The 19,038-nt window shown below is 39.0% G+C and overlaps 1 protein-coding gene across 4 annotated transcripts; it reads right to left on the bottom strand.

The window, feature by feature from the left end:
* Window positions 1-7,142: 7,142 nt before the first annotated feature.
* On the bottom strand, window positions 7,143-18,246 carry nr1d2b (nuclear receptor subfamily 1, group D, member 2b). 4 transcript variants are annotated; one of them, XM_058404552.1, is made up of 9 exons: window positions 17,775-18,246; window positions 15,747-15,807; window positions 15,008-15,232; window positions 14,632-14,720; window positions 12,181-12,325; window positions 9,852-10,516; window positions 9,545-9,730; window positions 9,177-9,387; window positions 7,143-8,356 (listed from the first exon to the last, which is right to left on the bottom strand). In XM_058404552.1, the coding sequence occupies exons 3-9, from the start codon at window positions 15,090-15,092 to the stop codon at window positions 8,160-8,162; spliced, it is 1,578 nt and encodes a 525-aa protein (XP_058260535.1). In that variant the 5' UTR covers window positions 15,093-15,232; window positions 15,747-15,807; window positions 17,775-18,246; the 3' UTR covers window positions 7,143-8,159. The 4 variants fall into 4 exon arrangements, with proteins under 4 accessions (XP_058260535.1, XP_058260538.1, XP_058260534.1 ...); XM_058404555.1 differs by lacking the exon at window positions 17,775-18,246 and adding an exon at window positions 16,447-17,710; XM_058404551.1 differs by lacking the exon at window positions 15,747-15,807 and having other exon boundaries at window positions 17,775-18,245.
* Window positions 18,247-19,038: the final 792 nt, after the last annotated feature.

The raw sequence follows: 19,038 nt of genomic DNA, 5'->3' as shown, positions 1-19,038 counted from the left end.
GCAGCTATGATACAGCACCCCCTAGAGCACAGAGGGTTAAGGGCCTTGCTCAATTGCCCAACAGTGGTTCTGGGGCTCGAACCCCGATCCTCCGATCAACAACCCAGAGCCTTTACCACTTGAGCCGCCACCACAGAAGGCAGTGGACAAAACCAGGAAATAACAGGCACACATATCTCTTAAAAATGCATCTTATTTAGAAATGGACCTTAACAGTTACACTATATGGCCAAAAGTATGTGGACACCTAACCAGCACACCTCATTTGCATTTATTCCCTAAACTCTTGCACAAATTTGGAAGCACATACTTGTATAGTATGTCTTCATACACTGCAGTATTATAATTTTCCTTCACTGGAAAACCCCGCATGACAATGCTCCTGTGCTCAAAGCCCCTGAGCTCCATCAAGACATGGTGTGTGAAGGTTGAAGTGGAAGAACTCCTGCACAGAGCCCTGACTCTGATTCAACCCCAACTGGGATGAACTGGGACAGCGACTGCACCCCAGACCTCCTCACTCTTACATCAGTGTCTGATCTCACTACTACTCTTGTAGCTGAATCCCCACAGCCATGCTTCAACATCTGGCAGAAAGCCTTCCCAGAAGAGAGCTTATTCTAACAGTAAAGCGGGACTAAGCCTGCAATGGGATATTCAACAAGCACATATGGGTGTGACTGGTCAGGTGTCTACATATGTGTGAGGTCAGGTGTCAATTTTAATGGGTGTTATAACATGAGACATATCAGAGCGAAGCAGCTGAACATCAAGAGCCTATGCTTAAGCTAAATAGTTTAATTTAAGTAAGAAATCCCCAACAACGCAGTGCAACCCATGGGGTCTTTCCTAAAGCAATATTGTGTTTGATTCTACTTTATTTCTTATCTGGTAAATATAGTCATCATGAATTAGAGATATTACATTATAGATAATAGAGATTAATATTACAGATATTAAATTATAAGAAATACATCTAAAATAAAGCAGCAAGATGTCGAACAAGTGTGATCTCATTTTTGCTGACTAATACCATTTTTTAAAAAAAAGAAAACATTTTCACTGACCAGTAAAAATTACTTTATTGGTTTGTATTTAAGATTCTAGAGTCGTTTTTTTGTGTGCTTTTTTGTCGGTGGATCTGACTGATGGACTGACCTCATTTCTCACAAAAAGCAGGAATGTTAACACAATTTATACACTGCTGCCATCTTGTGGTTACACATTGTAACTACATATTACTGTAACGCAGCGTTTCCTTTGCTGTTCTCGGAAATGTACAACAATAAAGAGATTCTTGGAAGCTTTCTCATATATGAGTCTGTCCTCACATTTCCTTATTTACGGAAAAGGAAACAGAGTAAATTTAAGGGAGGAACAGAAATATATATACACTGATCAAGCATAACATTATGACCACCTGCCTAATATTGTGTTAGTCTCCCTTTTGCTGTCAAAACAGCCCTCAACAGTAACAGCAACAGCAACAGTAGCTCGTCTGTTGGATCGAACCTTCCTTGAATCACTTTTGATAGATACTGACCACTGCAGACCGGGAACACCCCACAAGAGCTGCAGTTTTGGAGATGCTCTGATCCAGTGGTCTAGCCATCACAATTTGGCCCTTCGTCAAACTCGCTCAAATCCTTACTGCAAATTTTTCCTGCTTCTAACACATCAACTTTGAGGACAAAATGTTCACTTGCTGTCTGATATATCCCACCCACTAATAGGTGCCATGATGAGGACATCATCAGTCTTATTCACTTCAGTTAACGTCAGAATTTGGAAAATGCCTTGTTGGACAATGAGGTCAGAGGGGAATGACCTGAGCATGAATAATGTCAAAGACCAAATAAAATTTCTCATACAGGAATAACCAAGCTGATTTTGGACAGGAGTAAAGTCATTCTGATAGATTTCACTGAATTGGTCTCAGAATAATTGTAAATAGGGCAGCTTTCAGCAGTCCTGCTGTTCCGAGTCTCACTCGGTTCACAGTGTTCTCAGATAGCTCTAGGCTGCCATCTGCTCCCAGCTTTCACAGAAGATCAGCGCTCCAGACTCACAACTTATTTGACATTGCTGCTTAGAAATGGTTGAAAAATCAAAATCCAATTTTTTAAAATATTTTTATAAATATCTGTTAAAATTTTAGAAAGTATCTTCAGTTTATTTTTCTCACCTCAGGTGTTCCATTTTAATTGAAAAATATAAAATGTAAATATAAATGTACATTTTTTGTTAAGTCTATACTGCTAATAAAGCAATGAGATAAAAAAAATATATGATGCTGTGAATTAAACATCACTGGAATTTACCATATATTAATAACAACAGCTACAAAATTTAGATCAAATTAAAAAATAAGGTATAAAGAAGCTTAAAATGTAGTCACTAGGCATTGCTAAGGTTTCCCCTGCAGTAAGTTCCTACACATATCGTTTCGTTTATGAACAATGATTTTGATTTACACTGAATTCTTATATCAAAGTGCTGCACAGACTAAAGTGTAGCGCTAAGTTCAAAATTCTGCTAAAAAAGCAAACACTGCCTTCAAATCAGGTTATACCAAAGCATACAGTGCAGCAACAAGACCACTTACAGGCAACAGATTGAGGACCGCTTCAAGAATACAGACACAAACGTCAAGGTATTTAGGTCATTACAGATAACATAAGGTAAGATGCTTCCTCAGGCATCATGGATGCCTCATGGACCAACAAACTTGCTTAGAACAACACCAACTAAAGGCCACCTCAGATAGATGACCAAAAATGCAAAATATGACCCCAGCAGCTGGTGCTGCGTTAAGACTTCAGCAAATAGTCCAGCACATACACCTGCATTACAATGTCAACAAACAGTCCAGCACATAGACCTGCTCAACAAACAGTCCAGCACATAGATACGAGTTGGGACGTCAACAAACAGTCCAGCACATAGACCTGCTCAACAAACAGTCCAGCACATAGATCTGAGTTAGGACGTCAACAAACAGTCCAGCACATAGATACGAGTTAGGACGTCAACAAACAGTCCAGCACATAGACCTGCTCAACAAACAGTCCAGCACATAGATCTGAGTTAGGACGTCAACAAACAGTCCAGCACATAGATACGAGTTAGGACGTCAACAAACAGTCCAGCACATAGATATGAGTTAGGACATCAACAAACAGTCCAGCACATAGACCTGCTCAACAAACAGTCCAGCACATAGATATGAGTTAGGACGTCAACAAACAGTCCAGCACATAGACCTGCTCAACAAACAGTCCAGCACATAGATCTGAGTTAGGACGTCAACAAACAGTCCAGCACATAGATCTGAGTTAGGACGTCAACAAACAGTCCAGCACATAGATACGAGTTAGGACGTCAACAAACAGTCCAGCACATAGATATGAGTTAGGAAGTCAACAAACAGTCCAGCAGTGGAAGCTACATTAAGCAAACATGGAAGCTCCATTCAACAAACAGTCCAGCACATAGCCCTGTGTTAGAACGTCAACAAACAGTCCAGCACATAGATACGAGTTAGGACGTCAACAAACAGTCCAGCACATAGATACGAGTTAGGACGTCAACAAACAGTCCAGCACATAGATACGAGTTAGGACGTCAACAAACAGTCCAGCACATAGATATGAGTTAGGAAGTCAACAAACAGTCCAGCAGTGGAAGCTACATTAAGCAAACATGGAAGCTCCATTCAACAAACAGTCCAGCACATAGCCCTGTGTTAGAACGTCAACAAACAGTCCAGCACATAGATCTGCATTAGGACTTCAACAATCATCAACAATCAATCAAGCACATGGCCCTTGGTTAAGACTTCAACAAACACTCCAGCAGTCAGCGCTGCATTATGGTCTTCAGCAAACAGTCCAGCAGCTGGAGCTGAATAATTTTTGACCAGTCCAGTAAAGCATATGATGCGGTCAGCGCTGCATATAAAAAAAACATATTCAGACACACCAGTGATTACATTTAGAAGAACTTTAACATACTTTATAATCGGTTAAAATCGCCGCGGCTGTATAACAGACGAGTATCAAACTGTACAGAAACGCTATTTATGTCAAAACTAATTAAGAAATCTGGTCCAGTATAACAGCACAGGTAACTCCTGCTGGACCGTGAACTACAGGTTATTATTAAATTAACTACAGGTAACTCCTGCTGGACCGTGAACTACAGGTTATTATTAAATTAACTACAGGTAACTCCTGCTGGACCGTGAACTACAGGTTATTATTAAATTAACTACAGGTAACTCCTGCTGGACCGTGAACTACAGGTTATTATTAAATTAACTACAGGTAACTCCTGCTGGACCATGAACTACAGGTTATTATTAAATTAACTACAGGTAACTCCTGCTGGACCGTGAACTACAGGTTATTATTAAATTAACTACAGGTAACTCCTGCTGGACCATGACCTACAGGTTATTATCCCCATACACAGCAGATCCACATCCCTGCCCTGAAACACAGGTTCAAATCAACACCCACAGTATATGCTGCACCTGGTACAAGTCAGACCCTCCTCTAAATTATTACCAATCTTATCCTCAAGAGGGAAAGGGGAGGAGGAAAAATAATAAATAAAATCACTAAGTCTGATCTGACACTAATTAGTTTGCATCATTCAGCGCACAAGCTAATAATAAAAATAATAATAATAATCAATTAAACACTCAATTAATAATAACAGGACATGATGTATTTTTCTATATGTAGGAAATTATTATTATAGACCTATATGTCTGATGAATCACAATTTCTTTTACATCATGTGGACAGCATGTGCATCGGTCACTCGGGAAAGAAGGCAAGATGGTGGATGCAGTGTGATGCTCTGGGCAATGTTCTGCCGGGAAATCTTGGGTCGTGGCATTTCTGTTGACACTTACTGACCATTGTTGTGGACCAAGTCCAGCAAGTAGACCACTTCATAGCAACGATATTTCAAATAGCATTGCCATCCTTCAGCATGATAATGGTCACTAGGTCAATGTAAAAAAAATTCTCAGGAACACTTTGTTGACTTTGGCCTCCAAATTCCTCGGATCTTAATCCAATTGAGTACCTGTGGGACCTGCTGAATATTCTGTTTGTATATATATACACATATATATAAAGACACCTTTCTATCAGAACCAGTAATAACTGCTTCAGCAATTTGAGCAACAGTGGCTTGTTGGATCGGACCACATGCTTCAATGAGCCTTATTCATCCATGACCCTGTCTCCGGTTCACCAATGTTCCTTCCTTGGACCGCTTTTAATAGATACTGACCACTGCAGACCGGGAACACCCCACAAGAGCTGCAGTTTTGGAAATGCTCTGATCCAGTGGTCTAGCCATGGTGGTGGTGTGTTTTTGTCTAATCAGATTTACTTTCCCAGAGGTAGAATTTGTTCCTGTTATGTTGTGTCTGTGTTCAGCATTGAATGTCTTTGTCATTTCATACTCACTCCACAATGGTGCTTAATGGCTTACATAAAAGTAGACACCCAGTTGTTTAAGAACTTGTAGTTTTTCTGTTTCCACCCAGCCTACTAGAAACACTATTTTCATAAATATTGAGAAAAGTTCCAGAAAAACAACCTGGTTAGGTTTTTTCTTGACGGTGAAAGGGTTCTATCAAACTCATTTCTGCTCCCTATTTTACCAGTTCACTTTGTCAATTAATCAATGTAGTTTAGTGTTGCTGCTCAATGCTGTTTGGTCTGCTTCTATGGTCAGGCCACACCGGTCACCCTGAGGCTAGATCCAGTGAGAATGCTAGCATGGATAATCTTATGCTTGGATTCTACCAGAATATACCCATGTGCAGAACTGGCATGCGTTGAGAAAACTAGGACTGACAGCAGTGATCCCGCTAAGGCGCTGTGGGCATTTCAGAAGTGGGTTATCATTGTACAGCTGGACCCCAAACGATATGGAGGACGATTTGTGAATAAAACGAACACATCAGAAGAGGAGGTTTATTTATAGTTTTATTTTTTAGTAATATATATTATTTGTATGTATATGTATATATATCTTACACATATAAATCTAGGTATTTTTGCAACATTTTTTCACACATAAAAACCAGTACAAGACCAGATTTTGGCAATCCAGTGCTAACAGATGCTCAGGATGGATAGTGAGAGGAAGCTTAAATTCAGTCAGTACCTTAGGACACAAACTACAAGGAAATTTAAATGTAACGCAACACTACAATGACCGAAAACTACATCTTCACTGCCACTGCTATTCTCTTCACTGCAAATACAATCAAGTGTCAACAACACTACAATCATTATGAGGTAAGTGTGATAGTTTTAGTCAAAACAGAAATAAATCGGATTTCCGAGCGGACACAGATTCGACCGCCTTCAAGTGAAAGCACAGGACAGAAAGTCGAATATGTGCTCTAAGTTCCTTGTTTGTGTCTCCTGTGAATGCTCCAAGCTCCCTCTCGGTCTGTCTCGTGATATGCTTGTGTGTTGCCAAAAATAAGTCTATTTTAAAGGATTCAAACAGAACATAACTGACCAGAAAGAAAAGAAAAAGAAGAAAAAGAAGATTACAAAACTGAAATACAGACGGGTGACAAATTAAAGGAAAAAAACAACAACATAAAGTGCCTTTGGTTCTGGGTTGCCACAAGCTGCCAGAGAAGTTTGTCATAGATCGGACTGGAAGAATGTACACCAAGTTTTCCTCAAAATGGTGGCGACACACTAGTTGAAAATCTCCCATAGGTGTATAATTGCGTTGAGATGTTGTGTGTACATAATCGTCATCCTTTATCGTTAAACCGTTCATGTGGGTGGAGTCACCCTGCAAGAAACCGCTCCCATCAGGATAGAAATGTTTCCTCAGAGCATTAAGGTGGTCAATCAGGGGAAAACCCTTCCCTCCCAGTGGACATCATACAGACCATCAAAAAGCCCAAGTAACATAACATAATGGGGTTTTTTTCCCTTTAATTTGTCACCCATCTGTCCAGGATTGGAATCGCTACTCAAATAAGTACAGAAACATCAGCCGGGACTAATGTCTCACTCTAGTTCTCAAACCTAACCCCTTCAGCAAAAAAAAGACATAAAAGTTTTCTATTTTTTTTTTTAGCATTGCTCTCGTGTTTATATATACAACCTGATAAAGTGTCAGGGAGTGTTTGACTTTTACTGAATGTTTTTCGATTGGGTCCCGTTGATGATTATTGAACAGTGCATGCAGGCTACTAACTTATCAAGTCGGCTTCTAAAATCCCTGTCATGTAGAAACACTGCCAGAGCGTTTTTCTATCAATTAAAACCAAATATAATCTTATCGTTCACAAAACATATACACAGCTGCACCATTAGGCTAAACTAAAAAAATCAGCATCATATTACTCAGCTAGAAGTACTCAGGAAAATATATTTATATATGTATATGTATATATATATATATATCTGGTAAACATTCTTCTCCAGGTCACCATTTTACCAGCCATTATAATAAAAAGCTTACATTTAGCAGCTTCTTCCACATTCATCTTATTTCTGGTACTTTACTTGTGTTTAGCGTAACAGATGTATGGAAATATCCCACCATTGGTATACTCCAAAATATATATATATATATTTTGGAGTATACCAATGGTGGGATATTTCCATACATCTGTTACATATTATATATATATATATAAAAGTCTGTGTTAGGCACCATCTACTTAAGTGAAAGAAATGTTCTTATACGGTACCAACATCCACCATCGTCCACAGCATTGCAGTATGTAGACAGCAGCATTTCTCCAACCATAAAAAGACAAAAAAAACCATGAACAGTAAACATGGGTCACATATTGCACGGACACGTAAGCAGTTTAAAGTCTAAAATCAAATTCAAGAAGGTGCCTCTGAACGAGGACTGCATACAGTCTCTCCGCTAAGGATCACAGCCTCTCTCTGTAATCTCTTTTTTCAGTCCGGATTTAGTCACTCTGTACACCTTTACAGTACACTGAACCCAGCTCATTTCTCCCTTCCACCTCTATATCATGCCTCCAGCTGTGGAAAGATCTGATTGGATAAAAGTCCAGAATCTGCAGGTTCTGCGGCTGAAGAGGGCTGCGCAAGCTACAGGAGGAGTTTGAGAAGATCTGCTTTTCATGGCTGGACCTTGAAGGCCAGGAGCTGCTCCGAGTGCATGTTGTTGAGCGAGCGCAGCTCCGGGAGTTTGAGAAGCAGCTTGGTAAAGATGGCACTCTCGTTCGGGTGGCTCTGCGTGATGAGGCTGCGCAAGGTGCGGATCAGCGACTCCTGTAGAGCTTCTACTGACTTGGCGTTCTCCAGGCCTGAGCGGTCTGCGGAAACACACAAGCGGGTCGGGGTCAGTGGAATATCGAGGAATATCCAAGACTATTAGATGCTAAGGTTACTAAGCCTAGTTTATTCTTAAAATGGCTAAGCTTAAGATGGTGGCATCCTATTGGCAGATCATTTTGCCAGACTTATTTTTAGAGAGCAAAAAAAATGACCTGCCTATAGATTAGCAGTTTTAAGCTTGAAATTCTTAAATGTGTCTAAAAATATAATTAATTATATTATCTTTGTTATAGAAAAATCTCATATTAGAAATATTAGCTATATTACACACTGTACATATTGTGCATACTGTTTTTATTTTTCCTCAATTGACCATATATTGCATTTATTTCTTGTTTATTTCATTGGTTTGTTTTACATACCTAGAATAGTTTGCTTATATTATTTATGATGTATATATAATTATATAAACACAGAGCAAGCTGGTGAAATTTTCCCACTGTGATATTAGATCTAGATATTATACTATATAGATATTACATTTTTAAAATGGGAAGGAAATGAGAAAGGGAATGGGATATTTGTGTGATTTGTATAGTTTGCGTTATGATCCCTGTTCAGTAAAGTGTGAAAATATCTAAGCAGTCCTTGAGAGAAATGGGAAGGACGTAGTATTTATAACTACTATTTTGCTCATTTTCTACTTATTTTGATTTGTAACTGATTTTTTGCGGGTATTCATGCGGACATTTTCCTAATAGGATGAATGAATCTTGTGCATGTGTGCATGGATGCAGACTTGTCTCATCTGTCTGTCAAACTGTGAGGGGAATTGACAAAACGGGATGTGTATCGTACCTGCAGAGACAAGTACAACAGCAGTGAAGAGGCTCATCTCTTCCTCACTGAGGTCCAGAGTTCGCAGCTTCTCGCTGAAATCCAGCATGGAGTTGAGCAGGTCACCGGCACCCATAGAGCACAGCGTCTCCACGCTGTACTTCTTCCCACTCAGGAAGGTCACAGTGCGCTCCTTCACGTCAAACAATGATGCGAAACGTACCACCAGCACCTGCCCCGGGAATACAAAGCGCCACATTTGTATGCACTTGTAATATATCTGTGTGTACATTGTGGAGGCAGGGGCATGGATGAGGTTGTGAATGAAACTAGGATGAAATCTAGTTAAATAAATTAGAAATTTAGCTGAACATTTGAGAGGCACATACCTCAAAAGTACCCGCTTTGAGGAGACTGATCTGGTCGTGCTGCGACAGCTCCCTGAACCCGGGGATGCGTTTGGCAAACTCCACCACCTCCCTTACAGCCGGGGTGAAGCTCATGGAGAACTCCTCCCAGATAGCGTGTCCTGATTTATGTGGGTCCACGTAGGGAGAAGTGTTCATGGGACACACCTGGTACAGGAAGCAGTAGACATTTAATAATAATAATAATAATAATAATAATAATAATAATTTAATATTTTCTAAAAAACTGACTGTTCCTACATTTCCTATAAGATTCAGACGCACTCACCAGATGCATTCGGTTTCCTCCACTCCAAGCTGGACCAGTGTAGCTCGCGTTGGCTCGGGTTGCGTTGGAGTTGTGCGCCCGAAGCGGCTGGCCAATAACAGAGGCAGAGCATGGGTGACTCGGGTCAGCACTGGCGAGCAGCTGGACGTGGCACTGACCGCTAGAGGCACTGTTGCTCACTCTGACAGGGCAGTGGCTGAGAGAGTTTTCTTCCTCTGGTGCTTCCGGAGTATCCTGAGGGGTGTAGTGTAAACGTTGGTGCTGGCGTGTCACTGTAGCTATGTTATTATGGTGGTTCCAGACCTCTTGCGTGTTGTCCATAATGCGTTCGCCTTCGTGACCCGGCCTCGTCCCCGTGCCGACGACCTCTTCCTCGCCACTGTCTGTGGCACTGGATGAGTCAGAGCTTGGGCTTGTGTCCATTGGGAGTGAAGGCTCAGGGTCATTGCTGAGCTCAGATTGGCTGCTTTGAGGGGAAGAGGCAGGGGAGAAGGAAGGAGAAGCATGAGCTGTTGGCTTTGCTGGACAAGCTTGAGTCTGGCTGCTGGAAACTGGAGGACTGCTGCCATGCAGCTGGCTGTTGTTCATCATGTTGTTCATGGCGCTCTGCATCTCGAGCAGCATGCGCTGTTTCTCTCGCTTCGGGATACGACCGAAACGCACAGCTGTGGAGAACATAACCGTACATGTGGTTAATGAACTGCATACAGTGTCGTTACACATAGTATATTATCATACTAAATTAGAGTACTGGGAAAAATCTTGACATGGGCAAATTCTGATTTATTCCACTGTATATAGTTCTAAAGCTAATATTAGAATATATTTCACTTGAATAAATTTTTCCTGTGCTGTTTTTAATCCATTTTAAGATTTAACATTTTAGACTGTTTGCATGTTTTTTTTTCCTTTTTGAGATTTATTCAGGGTTCTGATTTTATATATATTTATATATATATATATATATATATATATATATATTTATATATATATATATATATATATTTATATATATATATATATATATATATATATTTTTTTTTTTTTTTTTTTTTAAATATATTTATTTATTTATTTATTGTTTAAACAAACCCCTAAGCTGTATTTAAGCTGTATATTTTTAAAGGCAAATCTTATCCTTGGAAAATAAATAAATAAATAAATAAATAAGTAAGTATGTACTAAAAACACTAAAATACCAAATAAAAAATTTTGTGATGCACAGAAAAGCTACATTAGTACAATGTGTAGTTAATGTGTATTAAAATACAAACAAAATTAATATATAAATATATGTCAGCATCCAGGTTATGTATTAAACCTAAAGACTTGCCTGAACTGAAATTTGTTTCTCTTTTGCATAACAAATAATGCTTTTCAAAGTCTGTTTATAGACAAAAGTGAACCTCATGTAACACATTTTGGTGTGCAGATAAATTTTAAATACTAACATCCCATCCACAGCCATGATATAACATGTTTCTAAAGGTGATTTTAGAAAAGAAGGAGAATTTAATCCGAGCTGTTTTACTCTGTTGGGCAGAACGGTTCAGATCAAGAAAATAAACCAATCTCTGACAGATTTCCCACATGAGCACAGTCAAGCCCAAATGCTTTAAAAACACCATCAACTGGTTGTTATTTTTTATTTTTTAGGCACGGTTAGGTTAGCTACTCAGCCTCCCAAAACCATGCAGATGACACGGCTTGATGTAGATATTAATACTTTCTCTTTTATGTGCCTCTAAAAAGTAGACACTCGCTTCAGTTAACATATGGGGAGAGGATTAAATTTACAGGGCCAGACGCAGCCATCTTAAAGAAATAGTATCAGTACACTCTGGTCATTTACATGAGTACAGCCTTAAAACAATGCTTATACACTGATTATCATTTAACTGTAATGTATATTGCAGTAAAAGTCTGTCTAGAGTACAACAGCCTATTTTTAGCATAATAGCAGCTTGTTGATGCTGGGCCCTTGATTAAGGGCCTTAACCTTCTCTTCTCCATGGGCACTATATTATTTTCTGGCCTAGTCTACATTTATGCAGGTAAATCTGAAAAGCATCTCCCCATCAGGATCGGTGAACTGAAACGCAACACCTGAAGTGGAAAAAGTCCAAACTGCTCCTAAAAACATTACCCTAGCATCATTGAGCAACATGCACTCCCTGGATTTTCAGTAGGAGGAACTAGAGCATGGCTGACTCCACCCCCTAAACCTTTGGGACTGCAGCAAGATGTATTTGGTGTGCTATGATGTACACTTTCAAACAGCTGTCCCGAACCTGTCAACAAACTTATACGGCAAACTGAGCGTGCTCACCGTCTCTCGACATGCCGACCAGCAGACACTTCTTAAAGCGGCACTGCTGGCATCGGTTCCTGTTGATGCGCATGATGGGGCAGTTCTCATTCTTAAGGCACTTCTTGTACTGGATGTTCTGTTGGATGCTCCTCCGGAAGAAACCCTGGTTGAAAGAAAAAGATAAGAAATGAGCAAATCAGACAGGAACAGACGAAGTCTTCCAGGTGACTGTAACCACACAGGCAGTAACGAATGCAGGGGAATCAGGACAGAGAGAGAGAGAGAGAGAGAGAAACCGGTGTGAAATGGTGCAAAAACAGTAGACTTAACCCTTTAACGTCCAAAGCATGGTCAATAATAACAACAATATATAATATAATTATTTAAATATAGGTCTCTATCAAATGGCTGCCCGATCGGCTTGGGTTAAGTTTGTTAATGAAATATAGTGACTCTACCAAACGGTCACATAGGACATTAAAGGGTTAAGGATAAAATCAAGATCAAATCTATTTTGACGGAAACTGGTTTATCCAGGAGTTTAGAATGTTGTGTGAAGCAGGTTGATCTTTTCTGTTGTGGACAGGCTTCAGGATGACTGGCTTTAAACAGCAAGCCAGCAGCTTAGAGTGTTGTAGTAAAACCATCTCTATTTATACTGTCAAATAAGAGAAAATAAAATAAAATAAAATAAAATAAAATAAAATAAAATAAAATAAAATAAAATGAATAAAATAAATGAAATGAAATAAAATGAATAAAATAAAATAAATGAAATAAAATAAAATAAAATAAAATAAATGAAATAAAATGAATAAAATAAAATAAATGAAATAAAATAAAATGCATAAAATAAAATAAATGAAATAAAATGAATAAAATAAATGAAATGAAATAAAATGAATAAAATAAATGAAATAAACTGAATAAAATAAAATAAATGAAATAAAATGAATACAATAAAATAAATGAAATAAAATAAAATGCATAAAATAAAATAAATGAAATAAAATGAATAAAATAAAGTACAGTAAACGAAATAAAATGAATAAAATAAAATAAAAACATACTTTTAAATGAGATTCCTTTATTTGTTAAATCTGTATGTTGTTTTTAATTAGGTTGAAGCTAATTACTTTATGATTCAAAAACATTAAAACAATTTTCATTTCAGGGGCCTGCAAAGTCTTTACACTCACGCCATAATCTTTGTGTCTGATCATATATCTCTCTCTCTCTCTCTCTCTCTCTCTCTCTCTCTACCCACAGATAAACAGAAACTTCTTTTATCTGGTATCATGTTACGGAACGAGTCGAAAACACAATCAAGTAGAACCTAGATAGACTGAAGAAGACGGCGTGTATGCCAATGTAAAAGCCACACAATAGTGTATCATCATGAACTAATCCTACGTAACGTCTAAAGAATCCTGGATTGCAAAATACAATGGACAAATTGACAGACAAAAAGGAAGATGAAAGATAATACAATGGTGATGAAAAGGAAGATGATGAAACGGGTAAGAGGAAGTGGTGGTTCAAAAAAAAAAAATCATGAAATGCAATTCAGGTTACACACAGCCCTGGATTTCATTAACCCTTTATTTCAATTCAATTTAATTTATCTGTATAGTGCCTTTTACAATGGACATTGTCTCAAAGCAGCTTTACAAAAGAAAAGAAAAGAAAAAGAGGAAGGAGAGGGGAAAAAATGTAATAAAAAAAACGAAATAACTAAAAATAAAAATAAATTATTAAATTAAATTATTAAACTATTTTATCCCTATTTTATTTTATAGGGATTCAGTTTTATTTTTCTGGACTGTTCAACTTTTCATGTTGAAAATATTCTTCATTTAATGGGAATAACCTCTTTTCCTAATTGCTTCATACATCGTAATGCAACCCCTCCCTTGTAAACACTAAAACTAAATAAAAACATCAATAAATAATTCATGACATTAATATTCACTTGCTAGTGAGACATTATTGGGACAGTCGTGTTGACGGTTGATTGGTGGAGGATGAAAATGCTTTCTTTACAGCTGTTCTATTTTCACGGACAAAGATATTTAAGCCTAACCCAAATGTTCAGGACTGTGTTTGTTTGCTTTTTTGTTGTGTTTAAGTGAATTTTGGTGATTATTTGGCAGTTTTTCCAGGTAGGGCCATGTTTTGTTCTATAGAGGATTAAAGAATAGAGCGAGATGAACAACATCGAGCTGGAGAAAGTAGGCTTTATGACATTTAGGTGTCTGATTAAAATCCCAGCACCACCACTTAAAAGAGATAAAGATACACCTCTCTGAATACGGCTGTCTGCCAAATACCATAAGCAATATATTATTTAAGAATTGATTCATCGTTGATTCATTTGAACAAAAAAAACATGACAAATGTCAAGCTCAGGACTTGTGGTCGGAAATATTGCATGAACTTTCACAGTCCTCTTTAGGTGCGTTTTCTCACCTTGCAGCCCTCGCAGGCGTGAACACCGTAATGAAACCCTGAAGCCACGTCTCCGCACACTTTACACAGCAACACCAGGCCACTGATCTCTGCAAAAGCAACAAGCTATGAGTCAGAAGAGCACAAGCTCTGCATGAAGCACTGTTTTTTAATCCACTCGAGATTTCGTGACGTCTCTTCATAGCCGAACCCTGGTGTATAGTTCTGACCTACAGAGGGTGCATGTGTATAAACTGAAGCATTGCTACTTAGTCCAGCATATTATACTTACTTACATTCAGAAGGCAATAACTGAGAAAAGAAACGAGAAGTCATTTACTATATGTTGATAAAGACCATGGATTTTTCAGAAATGACAATTATTAGGTGCACTCACTGGTGATACCAGATTTGGTGGTAGACGGAGAGCGTGTCTTGGTCGTGCTGTGACTCTGAGGCTGGGAGAAGCTGGCCGCGTCCATCTGCTGTCCGGTGTGGCGGTTGGAAAAAGACGCACTAGGGGAAGAGGATGAAAACTGGTAGCTGCTGTTGGAGCTGTCGCTGTGGCACGACTCGGGGCTGGAGGCCGAACTGGATGAGCTGATGTAGGCTATAACGCCTCCTGATGGAAAATCACACGGGTTAGAGGTGAAGCTCTTGGTAACTGCTCAGTTTGGGCTTCTGAATAAAATCGTGCGTGATGCATTCAATCAGGTTCAAATGAAAACGGGAAAACAAGCAAACAGAATATTATTCTATTTCTGCTTTTCTTAGCACACCGTAAAAGAGGAAACTAATAGCCTTTATCAAATCGTGACTAACTGTTTCTACTCTTTTTTTTTAATCACACAAAAGTCTAGATCACTCACGGATTAAGAAAAACACAGCATGAAAAAAGCGCTATATTATAGTCTAAGATTTGGTGACGATGTGCGTTCTGCAACCATATTCTGTTTTAATCAATAATATAATAAAAGGGCTCGACGTCTACAGAAATACGTTTTGTGAGATTGAAAATTCAGCTCTCTTTTTTTTTCCGACCACTGTTCTGTCCTCCTTTACTGTCACCCTCTTGCTATTTTTAAAAAGCACACAGTGACACATATTATCTGTACATCAGGCACTGTTTCATCTACCTTTCTTGTTCCATCTACCCAGTCATATACATATGTGGGTTGTTTGAGCCTGAAAATGAATCTAAAATGGTGGGAAAACAACAAAAAGAGAATTATGAGTGCTATTATACACCATTTTCTATATAACATACATCTAACATCTATAAAACAACTGATTAGTATTAAATATAATAATAAGTCAGTCAATGCCGTCTTTCCCGTAGTGCATCCTGGTGCCTTCTCCCCCCCCCCAAGTAAGTGATACTAACACACCCGGCCATCAACGTGATGTAAAAGAAAACATGATTTATCAAAGCAGGCCACTTTCTTCCTCCGGTTCTGATGCTCATGTGCCCACTCTGTCCAGTCTGCAGCTACACAGCAAGCCGTGATGCACTGACACCTTTCTATCATAGTTAATTTGTGCTGCAGTAACTCTTCTGTGGTATTGAACCAGACAAGTTAGCCTTCACTCCCCATGCACATCACGAGCCTGTCACAAGTTCACCGACTGTCCTTCCTTAGACCACTTATAGTAGGTGCATATCCTCAAGACCGGCCCGTCTGAAGCTCTGACGCAGTCGTCTAGTCATCACAATTCGGCCTTTGTGTGTATATATAAATCGCTCAGCTCCTGCCTTCAATGCTCATCAACTTCACTTGCTGCCTAATATATCGACAGATGACACTTTAATGAGATAATCGATGTTATTTACTTCACCTGTCAGTAGTTTTAATGTCACAATGGCTGATCGGTGTAAGGCTTGCTGTTACGTTGTTATCTAACAAAGCTCTTGATCTCGTAATGGGCAAAGTGGAATTTACAACCTAACATTAACAAAGTTGAAAAATGAATAAATAATAAAAAAGCCCTGGCACCCGATAAGTAGACAAAATATTCCTTATTTAATCGGCGCTGCGAGTTAAAACAGATCCCTGGCTATAAAACATTCAGGAGCTCCTGGTTAAATAATTGCACCATGTTAGCATACAGTAACACCCCGAGAAAATTCTCCGTTCTCAGGAAGAAAGCAAATGAATGAGACTTATGTGGAGCTTCTTTATAATTATTTCTGAACTAGTTTAACCTGAAATCTGCCTCCCGATCTCTGCGGTTAGGTAACTCCATTACATAATTGTCCTTTCAGAAAGGGTGCAGCTAAAACAGATGACGATCCTCAAAGCACACGAGTCCATGAAGCACACATTCCTGTCACGAAAAGGTTTTTAATTCAATGGGGAAGAAAATGTATTGAATGTGGATGTAAGGAATAAGAGGAGAGCTCAACAGGTTTTCCCCCCGGAGAAGCTCTAATGCTAGTATGCTTATTGTTTATGCATATTAGCAATATTGTAGTAGTTTAGGTGAGACTTTCACAGATATGAAATGGAAAGAAATGCTAGGATTTCACACACACACACACACACAAAATGGCTGCACTGTTTATGCCAGTATCATTAGGGCAGTCATGTTCAAGGGGAAAATTAAATACATACACACACAAGAAATACGTGACACTGTGTTCTTAAATGCATAAAGGTTAGAAATGACCTAAATGCATATATTAAGTGGTTGACAGACAGAGAGATAGAGGCTGTAGACGGAGTGGTGTTCAGAAGTAGGTCACCTCCTCAGACAGACCGTAGTCGTCTCACGTGTATCCGCAAGCTCGAGCCGCACCACCTCGCCGTGCAAAATTATGCAATACCTACGTCACGGCGCCTGTTGGGCCAATCAGCGAGCACGCACGGGTAGCGTAAACACACTTGCACATGGCTAGGGCGAAGTGTCCATGTGAATTGAGCAACTGCAGTGCCGTCCAAAGACAGATGTCTTGTGCTTATAATAAACAAACACTTCGGCGTTTAAGGTCGAAAATGAGCAAAAGCAGACAACAAAACACTGTTATCTTTGCCTGAGCATTGTTGTGAATTAGCCGCAATGGCAACAGTAGCTGGAAGCACTGGACAGGAAGTGGACCAACAAAGTAAATATAATAATAATAATAATTACCCTTTTTACGAAATAAATAAATAAATAAATCTTACCAGCTTTGGTCGATTCCATGTCTTCCGACAACACAGAGCTGTGTTCAAAACTTTCTGCTTGCTCCGAATAAAACAAAATGTCACCAGCTTGTTCGATGACCGGTTTTAAACGTGAAACATTTGTTTTTTCGTTTCTGTCTGTGAAATGATAATAAATAAATTGGAAAAAAAAAAAAACAACAGATTAAATGTTAAGATTTCAATCCATCTGTTGAAGCTCCCGAGAATTCGGCGACACGAAGTCGCTTGAAAAACGATTCGAGACGCTGCGCAGTGAACGCTGCACGACTCTTTCAGTAAAATAGCCAAAAGAGATAGAGAACAATCCGCCTGGAATTGAAACCCGAATGGATGAGAGATCGGCTACACAAAACCAGATCGACTCTGTAGCGCTGTGCTGCTGACTGTTGTGTTTCGAGTAAAAGTGCTCATTGCGGCCCATGTGACCCAGTTCACCGGCTCCTCCTTCCATCGCGCTTTTCGCATTGGTGTCAATGTAACCCACTGACACACTTTCACGGCGCAAAGTAACGCACCATTCTCACTGTGCACTCTAGGGCTCCCCAACATCAGCTCTATCTCTCTGTCTCTTTCTCTCTCTCTCTACACACACACACACACACACACACACACACTGCCTGGTAAGAAAATTAGAACATGCATATAGGACATGGCAGTGTGATATGAAATGATTTATCATTGGCCTATAAAAGTTAAAATCCCCTATAGAGTACAGAGTAAATGCTGATCACTAAATGGGGAAATGGTGCTGGATGAGTAAGCGTAATAGGAAAGGAAGTCCTTTAAAGTTTTTAAGTACAAAGTGTTCATATGCTTAATATATAAAGATAGATAGACAGACAGACAGACATATAGATAGATAGATAGATAGATAGATAGATAGATAGATAGATAGATACCTTATTCATCCCAAAGGGAAATTTACAAATCTGCACACGTGTGGTGTTAATCTTTGTATACATGAAAATGACAATCACATTCAAGCTACTTAATGTCTATTCATTTGAATATTATATGCTGTAGTTTGGTGGATTTCAATTGAAAAATGAGAGAGAGCGAGAGAGAGAGAATACACCAATCAGGCATAACATTATGACCTCCTGCCTAATATCATGTCGGTCCCCCTTTTGCTGCCGAAACAGCCCTGACCCGTCCTGCACTGTGTATTCTGACACCTTTCTATCAGAACCAGCATTAACTTCTTCAGCAGTTTGAGCAACAGTAACTCGTCTGTTGGATCAGA

This window comes from Hemibagrus wyckioides, linkage group LG12 (assembly GCF_019097595.1).
Source record: "Hemibagrus wyckioides isolate EC202008001 linkage group LG12, SWU_Hwy_1.0, whole genome shotgun sequence".
Classification (NCBI taxonomy): domain Eukaryota; kingdom Metazoa; phylum Chordata; class Actinopteri; order Siluriformes; family Bagridae; genus Hemibagrus; species Hemibagrus wyckioides.
The sequence above is the reverse complement of the archived record's forward strand: the minus strand, read 5'-3'. Positions and strand labels throughout refer to the sequence as shown.

Coding starts and splice junctions, on each gene's coding strand:
- nr1d2b (XM_058404551.1), bottom strand. Junction 9,388..9,544: donor TCAAAGCGGGTACTTTTGAG/GTATGTGCCTCT, acceptor TTCCCGGGGCAG/GTGCTGGTGGTACGTTTCGC. Junction 8,357..9,176: donor TGTTGTACTTGTCTCTGCAG/GTACGATACACA, acceptor GTGTTTCCGCAG/ACCGCTCAGGCCTGGAGAAC.